General features: G+C 43.9%; 1 protein-coding gene across 1 annotated transcript in view; it reads left to right on the forward strand.

Moving 5' to 3' along the window:
- The first annotated feature begins 10,776 nt into the window (after nt 1–10,776).
- WWC2 (WW and C2 domain containing 2) overlaps nt 10,777–22,522 on the forward strand; it is an 851,690-nt gene continuing 839,944 nt past the window's right edge. The window contains exon 1 of the mRNA XM_085641882.1: nt 10,777–11,298. Within this exon, the coding sequence (XP_085498008.1) occupies nt 11,171–11,298 (128 nt within the window). The 5' untranslated portion in view covers nt 10,777–11,170. The remainder of the gene's footprint in view (nt 11,299–22,522) is intronic.

Below are 22,522 nucleotides of genomic sequence, written 5' to 3' on the forward strand. Positions count from 1 at the left end.
TATCAGATGCCCCTCACGACTTCCAGTGTCACAGTTGGCCTCCATACAAGTGGGGTTGGGTAATCATCTCTGCCTCCTAGGAAAAGATTTGACATCCTGCCAACCTCCGTGCCCACTACCCCCTGGCTCCACCACTCATAGCAGTTAATCAATGATTCCACGATCTTACAATATATGACCACGCAACTCCAGCATTGGTCCAAGGCAACCCACTTGAAGCACAATGTGTAATATATGAAGGTCTAGGTCCTAGCCCCTTTTATTCTGTTCAACTACTGTTTAGGATATTTCAAGACATACATGGCAAAGATTGCAACTCCTGTACACACTGACAATTGTGTGTTGAGATACTCTGCACTGTATTAATACTGCATTTATATTAGTTCTGCTATTATTGTACTGTACACTGTACTGATACTATATGTTATTGCCGCTATGAACGGAGTACTAAATGTCTACCAACAAATAAATAAATAAATATTCAACAACAACTAGAAACTTAGGGCAATGTGTAAAGTATGTATGCTGTACCAAAAACAGCAATAAAATTAAAATGACAAATAATAAAAATCCCAAAGCAATTTTTAAAAAACAAAAATCCAATGAGGGGAACTGGAGATATTAATTTTTACATTTTAGAAATAGCGCTAAAAAGTACAAAGCGCAGGGGCGTGGCTTGCACGCCGCTGCGAGATGGCGGTTTGTGCTTGAGCTCTGCGCTGGAGCAAGCGCCGACGGAGGTTTGCTGTCGCCTCGGATTACCCCGGTCATTTGTGAAGGTGACCTCATGGATATGAAGCTGCCAAGCATGTAATGAGAGACGTTTCCTGATCTTTGAGGCGGCCGGTGACCATATTTCGGGCGTTTTTAGGTGGCGCTCGGTGTTTTTGCGAGCGGCCGCCATTTTGTCTCTCTCAAGAGTGGGATGTTTTCTCTCCTCAGCACGACGCCGTCACTGCTACGGATTTGCCATGAATAAGGACTGACAAGAACTGGTGAAGTTGCTCACATTTCCTACATTTATACTGTTTTTTTATTATTTCCTCCTGCTGCTTTGCTGCCTGTTATGACCATATTGTTTGGTTTCCTACTGTCATATTTCTAGTCAGCGCACTGCCATCGCCCTCTTAGGAGGTCTCGTTGACTGATATTTCCATACTTCGTGGCTGTTTCTGGTTGTTGGAAGGTGCCGTTTTTGATATCTGTAGGGCATGATATTTTTGTGAGGTGGTTCCTTTCTCTGCCCTGGAAGAAGCCATTATTATCGTTCTCTTGATGTGAGCGCGCTCTCTATTTTTGCTTGTTTCCTTTTTTTTGCTCCTGCTGAGGTGGTGTGCTCTATGGCTGCGAATATGGGCCCGTCACCAAATGCTAAGGACGCAAAAGACTCTAAAGCGTCTCTTAAAAGGTCCAAACAGTTATCCCCTACACCTGAATCTGCGCAAAAGGACCCTAGCGCCACTCTTGAGTCTATCCTGACGCGCCTTAATGAGGTCTATGAAATTGCGCAATCTACCAAGACTAACACAGATTTACTGCAAGTAGAGGTGCTAGCCATCAGGAATGACTTCAAGGCCCTTTCTCTTCGTGTTTCGGACACAGAAGCACGTATTAGTGGCGCAGAGGACTCCATGCAAAAGCAATCTAGATCTCTCTCACAGTTAGAGCGTTCAATGGCAGCTTTGCGGAAAGACCTTACTGAGCAAGAAGATCGTAACCGCAGGTCTAATCTGCGCATTTTTGGTCTTCCGGAGGATGTTGAGAAAGATGCATCTTCTATGATTGATTTCCTTTATCAATGGATTCCTTCCACACTGCAAATTTCTTTCCAAAGGGATTTTGAACTGGAACGTGCACACCGTGTTCCCACATTTCGTCCTAAGTCTGCTACGCAACCTAGAGCGATCATTTTCAAGCCACTGCGCCATCAACACACTGAGCAAATTCTGGCTCATATGCGGAAGGTTAGAGTTGTCTCTTGGAATGGCCATCGCATTTCAATTTCTCAAGACTTTGCCAGAGACACGGTCATTAGGAGAAAGAGCTTTCTTAATCTCCGGAAGCGTTTAGCCGAGATGAATATTCCCTTCTCTTTTGCTGGCCCTTCAAAATTCCGTATTACTTTCAAAGGGCGCTCCAGAATTTTTGATGAACCTGCTGATTTGGCCTCGTTTCTGGATAATCAGTTGGAATCGCAGATGGAACTTCAAATGGAGGCCTCGCTGGATCCTGGCTCCTCTGGCACCTGATATGACTATACATAATGCAATGAGTTTTTGTCTTTGCCAGGTCTATTAGGTTTACCCTCTCTTAGATCTGCGTGGTGGTCCTAATGTCCAATGTTCTGGACGTGCTGTTGTTGTCCTATGTTTTTCATTCCTATCGTTATAATGTAGTGGCCTTTTATTGTCGTCAGTCCTACGGTATGATTCGTCCAATTTTTCGTGGTAGTATTTCTTGATGGTTCTATTTCACTTATGTTCACTTGTCGTCCTTATTACTCTTCTCATCCCCAATGTGCATTTCTATATTGGTCCGGGTCCGTTTCTGCGCCCATTGTAGGGCTTCTTAATTTTCTTCAAATTTGTGTGTATGATTTGGTCTTCTTTTTTTCGTTTATGGTCTTTCTGTCTGATCTTCGTCTTCGGTTGTCTCGTTTATCTGGAGTACGCCATTGTTTATTAGTGTTTTGGTATATTGTTTGGTTATGTATTTGAGTCATAGTATTCTTTTTAGATAAGTATTAATTGCTGTTATTAGAGATAATCTTTCTTTCTGTATAATTAGTGTCTATATATTTCTTATTGTTATATCATTGACTGTTTAAGAATTATTATTAATTGTCTTCTTCCACTAGATTGGAGGTATAGCGTTGCACTGTGTTGGCTGGGCTCATGCTTCTTTATTTTCATGCTCATATATCTACGACATTATCGCCTTTCTTAGTTACATTAGTTGTAACGGATTCTATGTTTCAGTGGTCAGTTATTTACAAGCTTATTTATAGAGTTTACATACTGATATATAATCTCGTTTATCTTAATTATTTGCCATAGAGCTTCATTGACTGTTATACTTATCTTTACTACATTCCGTTCTCTACTATGTTTCACTTTTCTCTTTTTTATCTTCCTTTCATAAAGTACCATATAATATTCTTTGTATTGTATTTCTTTTTCTTTTTTCTTTTCTGCTCTTGATGATGTCTACTCTGGCTTGGTTATAATTATAGTGTTGTTTTGATTCATTTTTCACTAGCTCTTATTGAATTGTATTTTTAGTTTATTATTATGAAGTGCTGTTTATCTCCTTTAGATGGTTCCTCTTTTTAATTACACATAATCAGCTATGTATTGGTCTGGGGTTATATATGCTGATGAGTTTTATTCCTCCTGTTGGTTCCCTTGCTCTTTTTCCCATGTTCCCCCTGATATGAATTTGGTCTTTTTCAGACCTTCCTTTTGGGCTCTTATCTCTCCTGCTTTATCTATTTTCTTGCTTTCTTTTTCCTCTTCTTTTTCCTTTTCTTTTCGGATTTCCTTCTTGGATTCTCCTTGTTTCGTGTTGTTGTCTAGTGTCTGGAGGCGTGTCTTTTTGGAAGTTGTACTTCATATATTATATATGCCATATCCTTGTTTCCTGAGGCTAGCTCTATGTCTGGTTTGAATATACTCTCCCTTAATGTTAAAGGATTAAATCACCCAGTCAAGAGGTCAAAAATTTTAGACTACTGCAAATCCCTGTCTTCGGATATTGTCCTTTTTCAAGAGACAAAGGTCTCTGTCAAGGAGGCGTCGTTTCTAAAGAAAGAATGGGTTTCTGATGTTGCGTGTTCAGATGCGTGTGGTAAACGTAATGGGGTAATTACTTTAGTTTCTAAACGATCTGGATTATCTATTGTTTCCTCTGAACAGGATACAGAGGGTCGTTGGCTACTTTCTAAGATATCCGATGGTAATGCTGTTCTTTTTGTTATGAACATTTATGCCCCTAACAAAGATGATCCGTCTTTTTGGAAAGTAATCTCCAAAAAGCTAAATAATACTCCTCACTCTGGCAATCTTGTTGTAGGGGGAGACTTTAATTTACCAATGGATCCTATTTTGGATAGGAATTCTGCCTTTACCTTTCGTCCCCCTCAAGCACATAAACAACTGATTAATATGTGCTCTCTGACACATCTCCAGGACGTGTGGCGTCTTCATAATCCCACTGGCAGTGATTTCTCCTTTTTTTCGTCTCCTCATTCGTCCTTTTCACGCATTGATTACCTTTTGGTTCACTCCTCGCTTGTTCAATCTGCCTCTTCCCCGCTTATCCATCCCATTTTAGTTTCAGACCATGCTGCGGTGACGTTCACGCTTATGTCTTTTGCCCCCAGAGCAAGGTCTCGATCTTGGAGACTAAATACAGAAATTTTACATGATGACTCCCTGATTCGAGAATTTTCTAATGAGATTGAGACGTTTTTCCTTGAGAATGTTGGATCAGTTAGTTCTCCTGTGGTTCTCTGGGATTCTTTCAAATGCACTTTCCGTGGTCATGTTATTCAATGTATGTCAAGGAGGAATGCTGCCATTAAGAAGGAACTCACGGATTTAGCAGATGAGATTAAACGTCAGGAATCTCTTTTTCGCAATTCTAAAGATAAGTCATATTTACAATCTATTAAAAACTTAAAATACACGTACAATACCATAGTTACTAAGAGAGCTCATATTGGCCTTCAGGCTCAAAAATCTAAGAAGTTGTTGTTAAAAAATCGTGCGGGTAAGATTCTTGCAGCTACATTGAAGTTCCAGGAATCTTCTTATAAATCCTCCCAAATCTCTTCTATTACTGACCATCTTGGTACGAAAAAATTCCAGACTGCAGAAATTCTTGAGGTCTTTCGCGACTTCTATAATAATTTATATACGCCCTCTACTCAGGCTTCTTTTGAACGTTGTCAGGAATTCTTGAAGACGGTTCCTTTGAAAGCTGTTTCGGAGGAAGATAATAATTCTTTGAATTGCCCGATTACCTCTGATGAGATCATTTCCGCGATTAAAGCTACTCGTTCTGGTAAGGCTCCGGGCCCTGATGGCTATCCTATTTTGTTTTATAAGACTTTTCTCTCCGTGCTTGTTCCGAAACTTCAACTGGTCTTTGATGCTTTTATTAAGGATGGCTCGGTGTCTGGTTCTGCTGCTGATGCTACTATTGTAGTAATCCCCAAAGAAGGGAAAGATCATTCAGACCCCAAAAATGTTCGCCCTATTTCCCTTCTTAACATGGAAGCTAAGATTTTTGCTAAAATTTTGGCTAAACGCTTAGAATCCTTTATCCCTCAATTGGTTCATCCTTCTCAGACAGGTTTTGTGAAGGGCCGTCTTGCACGTGATAATATTCGTACTTTCTGTCACATTCTCGGGGCCGCCAAGCGATCTAATCTTCCAGCAGCGGCCTTGGCTCTTGATGCTGAAAAGGCCTTTGATAAGGTTTCGTGGCCTTTTTTACGTGCCGTTTTATGTGCGCACAACCTTGGTGATTCCTTTATCCGTATGGTTATGTCTCTGTATTCCAGGCCTCGAGCTAACATAAGAGTGAATGGAGCTACGTCATCCTTTTTTAACCTCCGCCAGGGTACGAGACAAGGTTGCCCTTTGTCCCCTCTTTTATTTTTGCTGTCCATTGATCCTCTTCTCAGAATGATTGATGTTCATCCAGACATTAGGGGTTTTTCTTTTGGATCTCATCAGATTAAAACAGCTGCTTATGCTGATGACGTTCTCATTTTTCAGAAGATATTGCACGCGCCATCCCGGCTATTTCTGATACAATTTCTATTTTCTCAACGGTTTCAGGGTATACCCTGAACAAGGATAAGACAGAGATGTTCCCATTAAATGCTTATTGTTTCTCCTCTCATATGGGTTCGGCTGGTTTTAAGTGGCAATCTAAGCAATTAAAATATTTGAGTATTTATTTTTGTTCCACTCTTTATGCCACTGCTACATATAATGAATCTCAAACTATTCTTAAGGTACGACATCTTCTAGAAAATTGGTCTCCGAAACATATTTCTTGGAGGGGCCGACTCCAAACTCTTAAAATGATGATAACACCTATTATTAATTTTGTTTCCTCTATGCTTCCAGTTCAGCTCTCTGATGCCTTCTTTCATGAACTTGATTTAATCACTTCCAAATTCTTATGGAATGACAAAAGGGCTAGAATTGCCTATAAATTCTTGAGAAAATCCTATGATATGGGAGGTTGTAATCTTCCTGATTGGGGGAAATATCAGTCTGCTTTTTTGGCCTCCCAGGGGGCGCTCTGGTTTTCCTCTCCCTCTATGCATGTTCCGGCTTGGTTGCTAATAGAACAGGAATTGGCCTCTCCTCTTCCGACTGCCTCTTTCTTAACCACAAATACCCTTTCTATTCCATTTTCTAGATCTATTATTCTAGACACTATTGCTGCGGTTCGCAAGGTTGATAAGAGAGTGGTGATTCCATTACATAAAACTAGATGGTCATCTATTTGGCGGAATTCCAAAATTAAAATTACTATCGATCCAGACTTGGTGTCTTATTGGTCGGGGAAAGGTATCTCACTTGTTAAACATTTATATGATTCCAACAATGATCCTCTCCCTTTCTCTTCCCTGGCTCAACTTTTCTCTTTATCTAATATAGATTTCTATACCTTCCTTAAGATAAAAGTAGCACTTGCTAAAGTACATCTGCATCCTTCTTCCCCTACGATTACGCTTTTTCAGTTATGGGTTAGATCTGGTCATGTAGCATCTAGGATTTATAAATTTTTATCGTCCTCGACACTTCCCTCTCAAACTGTTACACAGCAAAAATGGCTTCATCATTTTGAACATGATGTTACCGATCATATCTCTTCAGACACTTGGCAGGATATTGGTAGGCTTTCTCTTCGTAATAAAATTGCCCCTTCTTTAATGCAGTCTAAGTTTTTCTCTATTAATCTTCTTCACTGGACTCCCACTCGTTTGTATTCGTTAAATCTTAAGGAAGATAATTTATGTTGGAGTTGTGGTCTTGCACCAGGCGATTTTCAGCATATGTTCTTTGATTGTTCTCTTCTCCAACCCTTTTGGGGTTTAATTCATAAACACCTCATGCTTATCTTTAATATTAAGTTTCAACTTTCATTTCCGTTAGTCCTTTTAGGCCCGTTGGCGGCCTCGGTCCCATTGCCTCTAGACTCCATGGAGGTACAACTGTTGGATCTTTTACTAACCGTTGCAGTCAAAGTAATTCTCATGGAGTGGAAATCTTTTTCTTCAGTCTCTTATCATACTTGGTGGGCATGGGTTTCTTTCCTACGTAGTGCTCATACTTCAGTTGAGCATGCTCATCTTTCTCCGTCTATATCTTCTGGTGTGTGGTTGGCGCTAGATACGTACATGCAATTGGCCTCAGAGGGGTTGGTGGATCAATATCCCTTTGATTTGTCTATTTAATGTTGTCTTGAGTGTTCGGTGAATCCTTTGGAAATCCCTCTCTTTTCTCTCCCTCTGTCTTGTATCTCCTCTTCTCTATCCTGTCTCTTTTCTATCTTTGCCTTTTTCCTTTCTTTCCTCTTATCCCCAGTTTAATATCTAATGATGATACTTTTGATAATTACTTCTCCCGGTTTTTCATTGCTTCCTCCTCAATTGACGTATGTCTCTGATACTTTCAGAATAATGAATGTTTAGATATATTTTTATTGGTTATTATCAACCTAACATTTTATATATTTTAGCTGGTATCAATTGTATCATTCTTGCCTGTATATTATGTTTGTATCTAATCTTTTAAAAAATAAATTCTTTTGAAATCAAAAAAAAAAAAAAAGTACAAAGCGCAAATTTCATGACAGAGGCAAAATGTGATGAAGCACAGGTTGGATACAGCAATCAGGTTCATGCTGGTCAAAGATATTAGGAGCCGAATAGAGATTTTTTTTTTTTTTTCAGTAAAAAAAGAAAACAGTTTGGTGCAGGGGGTCGTCATGTTGATGGAGCCCTGCACCAAACTGTACACAGCAATGACAGGAACCACTGTGACTGCGATTCCTGCCAATGCTTTAGAAATGACCGCCAGCTTGGTGGTCATTTCTAAATTTGGCAAGTGGAGTAGTCTCGGTCTGGCAGACGATAAGTCCTCCACCGGGGCAATGGAGATCACTCTGTCTGCCAAATTATAAATCAGGCACTTAGTATTTTAAGCCTCAGACCTCCACAGAAGTACATTTCTGGACCCCCCCCTAGACCTCAGAGGAGGTACTTAAAGACTCATGGTCATGGGATTCAGGAGGACACTACCACCAGGGTTCTGCCCAGGTCCAGTTACCAATCGTCAGCTGGGTACTACCAAGAAAAGGCCTCTTGCAGCTTTTTATCTTCCTGGAACCACACAGGAGGTCAGTCAGCTGTCCCTTGGCGTCCACATTTTTGTCCTGAGTACAAGAGGGAGCAGGACCTGTGGATTGGTACTCCTCTCATGTCACAAAAAGCAGGTCCAGTCCTTTTCTGATCTCCCGCAGGTACAGATGGCGTTCTGCAGTTAGAACCTGGAGGTGCCACATTTATGCCTGGAATCAGCTAGTGGGTTGGGGTGACTCCTGGGCATGTCTTAATCAATGGGATAACAATTCCAGGGCCCACCCTACCCACTTTTTAAGTTATTCCTGTTTAACTTACTGCAAACAGGCCCAAAATGCCAAGTTTCAGGGCATTTTCAAGATGACAAAATACTTTGACCATGCTAAACTTGGGGTCTGAGGTCTGGGCAGGGGGTGGGTAGTGTACTATGGCATTCCTAGTGTCCTTCAAAATCTCACAGCAGTATGAGGCACGAACTGTACCCACAACTAACCAGATGCAGCAGTCTGGTGGGACAAACACAGGGCCCTCCAGGAACCATGCAGTGGATATTGTCTTGGCATCCTGTTCTTTCCCTCTCAAGTGTGCTCCAAGTGTTACATGTAGTTCAACAGATCTGTCAGGCAGGATTTGACACTGGGCTGTCAAAAAGGGGCCCACAGCCCCCTCTTGGTGCATTCTGCAGAGTTCAGAGGAGTCATCGTTGTCTTTTCAGGTAGCCTATTGTTTGTTCCTGCAAGGTATTTCATGCCTTTTTCACATCTATTCATGGCTGTGCACATGCTGAGAGCTCGCAGAGGATTATGATAATAAGCCTTCTGACAGTTCAGCCAAGTAAAAGGTAACTTTCTAATAGTTACCTTTACTTAATATTCATTATACATCGGACTTTACTATTGAATTGGATTTTTATTAACTATTAAAAATAGTTGTTTAATTATTTTTCTAGCTGTTCCATTCCAGAGATATAGTATTAGTATTTTAATATGTACTCTGGTTTTCTACACAGGACAGCTAAACCTGCCACAGTGAACATAGCTTTTATGGTGTTGTCAATGTAAGGACATGCTAATAATAATTTTCTACATGCCCCACTTATAAATACAATGCCCCTTCCTTTTGGCTGCAAGGCTTACATAGGGATGACTTACTAATATCTAAAAGAGAGTTTTTACCCGTTAAAAAAAGATGCTTTTTGATAGCCGGAGTGCATGTTTGGCACTGCTACAATCAGGCTGCAGTGGTAGGCCTGGAGTCGTATTTGCACTGCCCTATAGTGGATGGCACAATGGGTGATGCAGTGCACTAGTAGAATTTAAATTCAAGGCACTTGGGTATACTTTGTACCATATACGTAGAACGGATATGCAGGCTAAATGTACCAATTAGGAGAACGTCAATTTGACCATGTATAAAGAGGAAGCACAGGCCCTTCAATATTGGTTATAGGGGTAAAATGCACAGGGTACTAAAGAAAGGAAAAAATATGGGGTCCAGAAAAAGCTGAAAAATGTGGGGTGGCCACGCAGAAAAGGCTGACTTTCTACAACCACCTGTTTTCTAGGCTAAACTTTGCTAGTTTCAAGGAAATGGCATCTAGTGCATATTAAAACTCCCTATAAATAAATACCTGTAGCAAATCATGTCAACTAATATGCATCATCTACGAATCTTCCATGTTCCTTCCTAAGTGCTGCAACACCACACTTGCAGTTTGATACATAGGTTCGAACCAATCGCATGCCATGTGTCGATCAGGCATTCATTCACTCAAGGCTTTTTTGTTAACATTTTTCATGCTTGAATTCCCGACTCACAACAAGTACACGAAGAAATTAAAAACCACAAGTCCCAGAATTCAGTGTTGCTGGCTAAAAAATGAACTGCTGGCTGAAGGTGGCCCTCGTGAATTTAGGACCACATAGCGGAACTGGTTACTTAGGCACCACTTTAAAAAAAATCCATAAAAATAAATTATGGAATACATCAGTTTGTAGGGGGGGGGGGGGGAGAGTTTCTCACAGTGCGCCGCTCTTTTCCTGGACTCATACACCCTGAAACCAGGAAGCCTCAGTTACAATCCCCGTTTCCACACTTCGTATCATATTTGACACTTCACTTTAGAACCCTGTTTCAATTCCCGCGTGTGCCAAAATAGGGCGTGCCCTGCCCAGTACAGATTTTTTCGCCATGTGCTATGCTAAACGCGCGCTAAACTAAGTTTGAAGGAACGGCTGACTTTTGTAGAAATCCTTACTAGTACCAGGAAGAGAACATCCGGGTATGTTAGGGGTGTGCGCCTTTTTAGCAAGAAGGCTGCCGTAGGCCCCCGGGCCGCCCCTCCCCCTCGCTCTCCTGGTCTGTGTCTGTCACCGGCAGGAGTGCTCGCGGCAGACAGCGCGGGCAGGGTTAAGGCTCAGGAATGTCGGAGAGAGGAATGTGCATGCAGATGAGCCCCATGCTAATCTCATGCTAATGAGCCCCTGGCTGGGCTGCTTGGGAACAAGGCAGGGTTATTGGCTCTCCCCCGGTCCCAATGCAGACGGCTTTCTCGGCGCAGGGCTGCCCGAGCCCGGGAGGAGGGACGCAGGCAGACATGGTGGACTGAGCCCGAGTGGATTTTTGGTTTCTTGCCCCAAAACAGGATTTACATACTTCAAGTAGCACTTTTTCTCCGCGGTTTTTTCCTTGGTGGGGAAGAACTACTTTGTTTTGTCCGCTAAACTTGGCGGCCCCCACCCCGCTCCCGTTCCGTACTTATGGAGGAGTTTGCGGGGCTTGATCATGCCTAGGAAGGGGAATGGACAGCTGCCTTTACCCGATGGCTGGGAGGAAGCGAGGGACTTCGACGGCAAGGTTTTCTACATTGACCACAACACCAAGCAGACCAGCTGGATCGACCCGAGGGATAGGTAGGAAGCGGCAGAAATACACTTTACTACAGTGTTCAGAGGGGATGACGGAGGGGTGAAGGGGTACTGGTGGGGGTAGGGAGGAAGGGGCGGAAACGTGGGATTCTGGAACGTGACCTGCACTGGACACTTGATGCACCAGCACACAGCACATGGGATCCTTACACACACTGCTATTGACACATGGGGTCCCAGCACGCATACGACCCTAACTTATAAACGGCGGCGGACACAGGGTGCCCGTGCCCGGTCACTCTGCACTGGCCACATGGGGTCCTAACGCATGCTAGACGTGGTGTCCAGCGCGCGCGCGCGCATAATGCACAGGGGAGAAGTGGTTATAAAGTGTTCACTGTATGTACTGCAAGTAACACAGGGTGTCCAGCAGACACACTCACGCAGCATTTGATACATGGGACCAAGCGCATACACTACATGGGGCACATGTCGTCCCAGCACATACGTTTTCTGCAAAGGACATATGGGGTGAAGGGCATGTGAACCAAGCACATGCACTCCATGTGGCGCATAAGATCCCAACACAGAAGTCCTCTGCATAGGACACGCACAGGGGGTGGGGTTGGGAGGTCAATGAGACATGAGGCACATACATTGCACGAGGCCTATTGGGTCCTATTGCTCTGGGTACATGGGGTCCAGCGCAGAGAAACTCGGCCAGGACAACAAATGCACCGAGGCCCACCCACCCCTGCACAAGGCAGAACGGGTCACTGCACAGGCTGTGGAGAAACTCGTGTAGACTGCACAGTGCACGAGGAGGCTAGGCACACGCGCTGCGCAAGGTACGTGGCGTCCCAGGACACACTCCACACCACCCACATGGAGGCCGAGCATGTGCACTTCACATGACACCTGGGGCTCAGTACAGGCACAGTGGACGTGGAAAGTTGGTTCGTACAAGCAGTGCAAATGACGCAAAGTGGACAGCACCGTCACTGCACAGGACAGGGCCCATCACAGTACCCGCGCAATACTGCATGCAACGTATCACCTGGGGCTGCAGCACGTGCTCGTGCCCACAGGACACACACTTTACAGGACACACAGCACACCCGCACATGCTTGGCATAGTTCACGTGTGGCTCCGGCAAACGTGGTCCCAGCACTCGAGCTCCGCACTGGAGATATGGCTTGTCGGGCCATAGGATAAGTACTGTGGTAACAACCACTTACTGTTTTGGCACAGCTGCACGCCGGCTACCCTCGCACATGCCCTGGACAATACGCATGGCTTCAGGCAGGAACTCTGCATAAACATGTGGCTTCATCGCATACTTTCCACAAAATACACTGGCACATACAAATCACGTATTCCCGAGCAACTGCACCTACAGTACACAGGGTATAAGGTACTCACCACATACACTGCACAGAACACATAAGGTCCCCATCACATAGTGCACAGGCTACAAAGGGCCCCAGCATGAGCGTGTTAAATTAAGAGCACGACCCGTAAAGGTCACTTCTGGCCCCAAGACAACCCTGCACTTAAAGAGAATCCGCACATAAAGTGCAGGGGCGGGGCATTGGGCCGCAAAACATACAGCACAGGACACCAGGCTTTCAGCTTTTACTCTGCACCAGACAGAGGGGCTTCGGCACATGCACCGCACAGAACACATTGGCCCCAGTACCTGCCTTTAGGCAGCTTCCTGCGCTTACACTGCCCTGTGTAGGCTGGGCCTCCCTTGAGGCACATTACCTTAACACATGTATTGCACAGAACAATCACATGTTATGGAATCCCAACACGCACAGGAAACCTACGACCCCCAAGACACGATAAGTCATCACCTAGACTGCACACGGGTCTTCAGAACATACACATCGGGGCACGTGGGCCGCGGCCTGACAGTGCCACGGTGGACGCCAACACACGCAGCCCCTAACAGATTGGACTCCTGTAAGTCGCCTGCACCTGGGGCCCCAGTGCAAGTGCTGTGTTGGACTCCTGTTGCTGCAGCGCGCGCCACACATGAGACCGCAAGCACACACTGCACAGATCACACATGGCTTTTTTAGCACATTTACTGCACAGAGCATTCCCTGCATAGGAGAGAGTCAATGGATCCCAACATGTATGCTGCACAGCGCATGTGAGTCACAAGTCCGATTGTATCAGAGGGCACCCAGGGACTGGACCTCAGTTCTATTCTGCACCTGACAAAATGGGCCTTCAATGCACTGGCAGGGCACGTGTGGTCACAGCACATACCGCACAGGCCATACGGGAGCTTAGCACACCGTGTAATCACAACATAAGGCCCCGTGCATACACCGACCAGACTACAGCGAGCCCCACCCGCCGTTTGGGGCACAAAGTAAGGTATCACCATCAGACACACTGCACACACTTATAGAGCTGGGCCGCAGCAGACTGTACGCCCCGCGGGGCAGTTTATGGCCTGCGAAAGGCCCGTGAGGTACATGAAATCCCGCAACTACTGTGGCATGTAGCATTAGTCATGAAGTGACGTCAATGCATGGCGGTAGAAGGTGGACAGACTGGGCAGAACACACGCGTCGAATACCATGTGTGCCCCCGTTATATTCCGCTCAGGGTGCCTTGGCTATTGCACGAGGCTGCAGAAGATACAACTTTGAGACAACGGGGGAGGTTTACCGACCGGGGAGACACGAGTGCTGTACTCGTGCTTCGGTATTGTGTCCAGGAAGCCTCGGCGTTGTCCCGGTGACCAAGGGTTCGGAATCTACATCTTCGCCACAACCGTGCGTAAAAAGAGAACACATGACGGAGGGAGCGGAGACAAAACACGGCGTCGCTCTCTGCCAAATAAAAGCAAAGGGGCCCCGAGGGAGGGAACTACGAACCCCCCTTCATTTGTAGACCTTAGTAGGAGGGGTTTAACGGATACAGAGAGGCCGAAAAGGGAGGGAAGGGGGTAGGAGGACGCTAACGTATCCGCGCACGAGCCCAGTTTGGGAAAGGGGAGGGCCGAGGGACGCCCAGACTGTTTGGAGGGAATGAGTGTCTGAAACGCAGAGAAGAGGGAGTAACTCGTAGGCGGCCCGTGTTATTTCTGAATCGATAAGAAGTTCTCTAGGAAGAACGCGCTCCTTAAATCATAACTTTCCTGTCGGAGAAGCTGCAGGACTGCCACCATTGAGGTGGCTCTTAAAAGACGCGCTTTTCCTTGTCCGTGGACGTTCAGCGGGACAGGGGACTGAGATCAGCGCAGCCTGCAATGGAAGGGACCGTTATTGTGCCAGGGGGTGTAACCCACCTGGCGCAGAGGACCCCATACGCTTCGGGGGTGTCCAATTCACTCTGCTAAAGTATATCGATGTCTGTGCGGTATGGTAACTTAGGGGGCGTCACATTCTCCGGTTAAATGGGGAGGGGGAGGAGTGAAACGCGGCTGGGCCGTCACCCGATCAGAAAGCTACGCATGTTGTTGTTGGTTCTACAAACAGGGAAATTACATCTGCGACGCGTCACGGATACCCACAAGGGCTCGGGCTCGGATATTTGGCCGCGGCGAGAGACCGGAACGCTTGGCTATTGCGCGTGTTGTTTTGTAAGTGAGCATGACCACATTCAACTATAAATAGTTTGAAAGATCTGCATTTTTGCGCCGCCGTGTAGAAGGACACCGCCCCTGTGAAGACATGCATTGTTTAATAACAGACTGAACTTTACGAGGGAGAGCAAAGCGATGTAGCCACGTTGAATACATGCCACACCGTTGGTTGACTTACCATTGGGTTACTATTATTCCCGTGTTTAACGCCCAGCCGTTGCAGTCCATATATTCCCCCAGCAGTGGGGATACCCCGGAATGCCCCGTGACGCGATCAAGAGCATTCAAAACATTTTTTTTTAAAGACTGGCAATGGTGCACGGCAGCAGGTTCATATCACGCTCGGACATTATTTCAATCGACACAATGTGTAACTTTGGAACGAACCATGTCTTGGGTACAAGTAAAGAGTCATTTTCACCCCTACTGAAATGAACACAAGGTCACGCTGCACAAACTTTACCGGACAGGATTCGAGTATTTCCAAATCTGGGGTCATGGAAGAGAGCTGCGGGAAGGAGGTCTCGTCCGGGGTAAGGCCGCCCGAACCCCGGAAGTCACCGTGTTCTTGTTTGGTTAACGGCACCTCTCACGCTCGGTCCCCGCCAGCCCCCGTTCATAGTTATAAGAACACGTGGGACGCCTTTGCCACTGTTCTGTGCAATGTTTATACAAGTGTGTCTTACATTTGAAACAATGTATCAGCCCCTCTACGACGCAGTGTGTTTATTTTTATTTCCCCCAGTTTTTTTTATTGCAAATATAACAGGATATGTTCAGCACATGAAAACAATTGTACAGGAAATACAGATGATACATTTGATGAAAAATTGAACAAAGAAAGGGAGGATCAAAGACCATTCAAGTATGTCAATCAACTGCATATGAGAACAATCACCGTCATATCTCTTGAATATATCAAAATAACACTTGGGTGGCTACAACTTCCTGGATAGTTAAATTCGAAGTATACACGAGGTAACAATGTTAAAGCTGTCCTAATTCTAGAAAAGGGTTCCAGATACAATCAAATTGTTACAAGTTGTCATTTTGGTTATAAATCATTTCCTCAAATGTTGCCACTTCGTACATATCCTCAAGCCAGGATTGAGTTGCCTGGAGTATATCTATGTTAAAGAAACCGAGACCAATGGCCGTGGAAACCCATTTTTAAGTGCGTATAGGCATGGGGTGGCCGAGGTGCGTCTGACAGATCAAGCAAAGTGACAAACTTGCAGATAAGGAAAAGTTAATGGGAGAGCAGTCATTCAAATATAAACCAGAAACCAACAAATATTTTTGGGAAAGTTCCCTCCATATATGAACAATGTCACAATCTGTTTACTGGCTTCCCCAACAGAGAGAGGCGGGGCTAAGCGTGGCTAGATTTAGCTTAAGAAGCTGGCCAGTGCCAGCAATGCAGTGCTCTAAAAAAAGTAAATGTAAATTAAGAATCTCTGCACCTCTTGTAATATTCCCGTAAGGTGTCCCAACTCTCCTCCGAAAATTGTATGATCACCACTGTTGTAATAAGGAAGAGTGGTCAGTAGAGAGAAAATCCAATTTAGATGTTGCATAATCCAGAAACTGTTCCCTTGCAGTTCTTCTTTGTGTGTATTGTGCATTTGGGCATCTGGGGGTTATGTCGTGAGTTTTTATCGTTGTCGATGGAAGAACACCTGTAACTTGATTGTATCTAGAGAGTTGTGAAGGAGGGAGTCCGAATTCTTGTTGTATTTGTAAGAATGACTTTTAGGAGTGTTGTTGACTGAGCATATCTATTTTATGTTTGGGCCAGAAGGGCCTATTAAACTCACTTCCCTTATATACGATGTGTGCATTGCTCCAGCGTGGAGATGTATGCGGATATGTTAAGGCATTCATTTTTGGGCTTTTTGCCAAGCCGATTGTGATCAATAGATGACAATGTTAGTAGAATTTGTAAATTGTGGGCGTTTAGTGTAGTAGATTGCTAGCTCCGTATCGGTTTTGGGTAATGTCTGCTCAATTGTGACCCGAAGGGGTGGGTGTGTGTGTGTGTATATGTGTATGTAAATATATATATATATATATATAGCGAGTTGTTGCACACTCCAATAGCTTATAAATGAGGCAAACATAGACCCCCTTTTGCTGAAGATTAATGTAATTTTGAGCTCTTCAATGTGGTGTGTCTCACCCCCAAACAAAATGCGAAATAATAATGGAAGCCACTGTTTTTAAAGATGAACGTGGAATAGTTCGTGATAGTGGTACAATCCGAAAAATATAATTACATTTTGGAATCATGTTCATTTTTAGGTCGCTGCCTACCAGGCAGTGCAGCTGACTGGTTTGCTAAAGACATCTTGGGGACATTCAGAAATATTGACCTAGGAATGCATTCCGCCCATTGCTTACCATTGGCTTTGTAACTCACATTTTCTGGCTTTCTACTTGCTGACAATATGCTTTAGGCTGTTCAGCTCGAGTTCATCCATCCCGTTTCCCAAATCTTGTTTACTGTATTCTTCCACAAACTCGATGTTAAGTTTTTTTGTTTTTTTCTAGCACACAACAAAATTTAAATGTCTGTAAATGAACTGTGCTGATGATCAAACCAATGCATTGGTTGAATGACTATTCTACATGTTATTTTTTGTGCGCTGTATACTTTTATCAGTAAAACTGTATGTGAGTGCACATTTAATGGTAATTTCAACTGAAGATGTGTTGTCTGTTATGACAGTACGCTACCATACCATGCATAGTCCACATTACTTCACTCTACTCTTTACCACACCACGCCACCGCACTCTACTCTGTACCACTCCACACTATGCTACTCTATATGTCACACTCTACTCCACTGCACTCTATGCCACTGCACTCAATGCCACTGCACTCAGACATTCTACTGTTCATGACTGCACTCTATAGCACTCCACTCTATGCCACTGCACTGTACTCTGCACCGCTCCACTCTATGCCACTTCACTCTACGTCACGCTACTCTCCAACACTTCTCCCTCCACCACTGAACTCTAAGCCACTATACTCTGCATTGCTCCACTCTGCGCAAATCCACTCTAAGCCACTGTAATCTACACTGCACTCTTCAACGCGCTACTCTATACCACTGCACTTTATGCCACTTAACTCTACTCTGAAACCATGTACTCTGTGATACTGTAGTTTACGCCACTCTATTCCACTCTGCACCATTTCACTCTGCGCAACTCCACACCACTGCACTATATGCCACCGTACTATATGCCTCTGCACTCTATGCCTCTGCACTCTACACCAATGCTCTCTACACCACTTTACTCACAACCAATACACTCTGCGCCACTGCACTTTATGCCAATCTACTCTGCACCACTGCACTGTATTCCACTATACTCTAATCCACACCATTGCACTCTGGCACTTTACTCTGCACCTCTCTATGCCACTGCACTCTACACCAATGCACTCTACTAGACTCTACTCTGCAGCACTGCACTCCCTGCCAATACGCTCTATGCTAGTCTGCTCTATGCCACTTCACTTTACTCTGCACCACTCTGCTGCACTCTAAGACAATGCACTCTACGCCACTCTATCTACTGTGCACCATTACACTCTGACACTATACTGTACGTCACTTCACTCTACGTTTCTCTAGTCTGCATCCTTCTACTTTGCAAGTGCACTCTATCCCACTCTACTATGCACCACTGCATTGTTCGCCACTACACCCTACACCACTCCAGTCAAGGCCACACCACTCTGAAACACTGCACTCTATGCCAGTGCATTGTACGCCACTACTTTATACCACTGTACCCTACCCTGCACCACTCTACTCTGCACCACTTCACTCTACTCTGAAAATTCTTTGAGTGACTACACTATGCCACTGCATTCTATGCCACTCTACTCCACTCTGAGCAACTCCACGCCACTACAATCAATGCTGCACCACTCTACTCTATGCCACACTACTCTACACCACTGCACTCTGTGCTACTACTCTATGCTACTGCATTCTACCCTGCACCACCTATACCCTGCTCCACTCCACTCTACTCTGAAACAATCTATTCTATGCCACTGTACTCCACTATATGCCACTCTATGCCATTGCACTCTATGCCACTGCAATCTACTCTGTACCACTCTACTTTATGCCACTGCACTCTGCGTCACTGCAATCTACGCCAATGCATTCTACACCCCTTTACTCAAGACCAATGCACTCTACGCTTATCTTCTCTGCATCACTGTACTTTACGCCACTTCACTCTATGCCACTGTACTCCACGCTTCTGTACTCCACTCTGACACTTCACTCCACTTTATGATGCTCTACTCCATCGAACTCTGCTCCACTTACACTTTACTCCACCCTATGCCTCTCCACTCTACTCCACTTTATGCCATTCTAAGACACTACTTCACTCTACAACGCTCTGCTCAACTCCCTCTCTGCTTCTCCATGCCACTATACCCCACTCTATTCTATGACACACAACTCCACTCTACTCTATGCCACTTCACTCTACGCAACACCCTCTGCACCACTCTATCACCACTCTATCACCACTCCACAACACTCTATGCCACTACACTCTACGGCACTCTACTCAACTCTGACATTGTGCTCCTCTCTACGGCACTCAACTCAACACCCTTCGACACCACGACATTTCACTCCTTCAACGACACTACACTCCCCCAAAGACATTGCACAACACTCCATGACACTCCACTTCATTCCTCTCCACTCAATTCTACTGTAGACCACTCCATAACACTACACTTTACGACACTCCACACCACTCTCCTTCACCCCACTAACGTTGAGCCTTGCTGAGCAGTAGCCATTCTGGTGTACAACATTGCTAATACATATTGGCAAAACCAATAACTCTTGCATAGGCTAGACCTATTGGCTTTGCCAATGCTTGTTATGATCCGTACACTTTCTGAAAGCGATAGATTCAAAGACTACCAGCGCTGGAAGACTTGTTTGATTTATTCAACTAGTGGGTTTAAGTTATCCATAATAATGCCTATTAGTCCTTGATTAATAAGTATTTCTAAGTATTTCAACCTCTATTGGAGCCTCTTAAAGGGGAGGTTTCCTAAGGGAAGCAGAAGTAGTTGTAGGGGTCAATAGTAGTGCCTCGTATTTAGTCCAATTGATCTTATAGCCAGAGAATTTTGAGAAGGTGATCAATTGAGATATTCATGAATTTGCGGAGAGCGTTGGTTGTGAGAGTCATGATAATATAATCTGCATAATAGAAGGCTTTTATTTCACCTGCAGTAGTGTGAAAATCTTTAATATTGGTTTTATTCCGTATGGCTATGGATAGTGGTTTGAGAGCCAAAAGGAACAGCAAAGGCGATAAAGGGGAACCTTGTCTGGTACCACGATGGATTTTAAAATAAGGAGATGTGAATCCCCTACATGTAACAGCCGCTGTAGGCGAGGGATACATTCCTTTAGTTGATGTGATAACATTTCTACCGAATCCCAGCCTCTCCATAGTGTGGAACAAATAACCCCATTCTACTTGTTCAAAGGCTTTTTCCGCAACAGGAGGAATTTTTCTTCTGTTTCCTTTCTCAGCTGCCACAGGATTTTAACATCCAAAATATTAAAGATATTGGCCTATACCTACAGCATTCTAAGGGGTCTTCATCAGGTTTTTGGATAACTGTGATGTGTGCTCTTAAAATGTTGGTTGATAGATATCCTGTTTGTAATACTTCGTTAAAGACCGATTTCAGAATTGGAAAGGCAAACCTTTTGGTAATCTTGTAAAATTCAATGGGAAATCCATCTTCCCCTGGTGCTATACCTGTGGCCATACAATCAATCGCCATAGCTAACTCTTCATCGGAATTTGCACCCTCCAATTCGTCTCTCTGCTGTGATGTAAGTTTAGGAATATTGAGTTTAGAGATGAAGGTGTCTGATCTGGACAGTTTATTGATGCATAAAGTGTTTATAGTATTTCTAAAATTGGGAAAGCATCTCTGAGGGTAGAGTAAGAAAGTCACCATTTTCATTTCTAGTAGCGGGGATCGTTCTTGAAGTTTCCTGCTGGCGAAGTTGGTGTGCTAAGTCTCCCAGCTGTTTGTCCTCTTACATAATGGCGCTAACTAATGCAAAATGGACATTTCTCAGCGTGGGAGGTATGAAGGCTGGTAAGAGAAAATTTTACAGTAAGTAATTTCCTCAACATGTCTGCAATTGTGTTTGAGAAGAAATAGAAGTAAGATTCGTGATTTCCCTTTCTAAGCAAATTCTAGAAAAACGTGCCTGTTATTTTGCAAGAGCTGCATCCTTCGTAATCAAGCCGTGTAACACTGTTTACCGGCTCCCCATAACTTGTGGGCACTAGTAACCGAATGTTCATTGTCCTTTCTAAATCATTCAACATATAAACCTAGTTGATGTTTTGCCTGTGGTTTCTTGTAAAATGTCAAATTCAGCCTCCATTGGGTTTTAAGGGTAGTGAGAGTCCCAGATCTATTTGGATATCTGTAAGATCATGATCAGCTGTACTATAGGAGATGATATTTGTGTTAGTTACTAATTGTAAAAACGAAGGGGAGACTAAAAAGTAGTTGATTCTCATACATACTGTGTGGGCATGATGGGCATTGGGAAGCAGCAATCTCCAAGGCTCTTGTAAGGCATGACCCAGTATGAAATCTATAAGAATATGTCTGTCTCTGTTATGATATGTATAAATTCTGCCCAATTAATCAGTAAACGGGTCATTGGAAATAGTCCAGTCTCCTCCAATTATGACTTTGAAGGAGCCAAAAGAAGTTTAGTCTACTAAGTTGTGATATAAAGACCGTTTTTGAGTCTGCAGGTGCATATATGGAACCTACAATTGAAAAGATATTGCTTATATGAAGTTTAGCAAGGATGTATTTCCTGTCAATATCTTCCCATGTTTGTAATATTTTACAGGGCAGGTCCTTATTATTAAGAATGGCTACTCCACGTTTGCATTGTGGTGTTGGTTATTTAGGCCTAGTAGTGGTCGTGATAATCATGTGTATGACCTGAATCGCCCAATCTCGTTTTAATTTCTCACTCTCCTGTGGGGTAAGATGTGTTTCTTTCTACAATGCAGTACTGGGTTTGTTGTGACCAATATAGGTAAGCATTTTTTTCCCTTTTAATAAAATGTGTTTAGCCATCAACATTTCAAAGATACTACTTTAAACAGTCTCCTATGAGATGTTTGCGTAGTGCTGACAAAAGGTGTTAACTTCAGAAGGTAGGATGAACGTTTTTATAACTTATAAATGAAAGAAGAATGTATGTGACTTTTGATATAGTCTTAATTATAGACATGGGGTTTTATATTATTGTGAGACAGTCATCTCTAAATGTAAAGTAGTTCACCAAAGCAGTATGAAGTTTTTCTATTGTTTTTGTGGGTATGGGTAGAATGTATACAAGTACTGTGTTCTAGTCACGTGTCCAACACAAATAGTTCCAACAATGTTGTATAATCTACTAATAACTTTTAAATGCATTTTGTGGGGGGGGGGGGGGGGTTCATAACAGAGGCCAAGTGGGATTAGGGATAGGCAAGGCCACCACACTTGAAAGGCCTAAATAACAATATTTTGTGGGCATACTAAATACTGATTGTAGACAG

The sequence above is a fragment of the Triturus cristatus genome, chromosome 2_2, assembly GCF_964204655.1.
Source record: "Triturus cristatus chromosome 2_2, aTriCri1.1, whole genome shotgun sequence".
Taxonomy (NCBI): domain Eukaryota; kingdom Metazoa; phylum Chordata; class Amphibia; order Caudata; family Salamandridae; genus Triturus; species Triturus cristatus.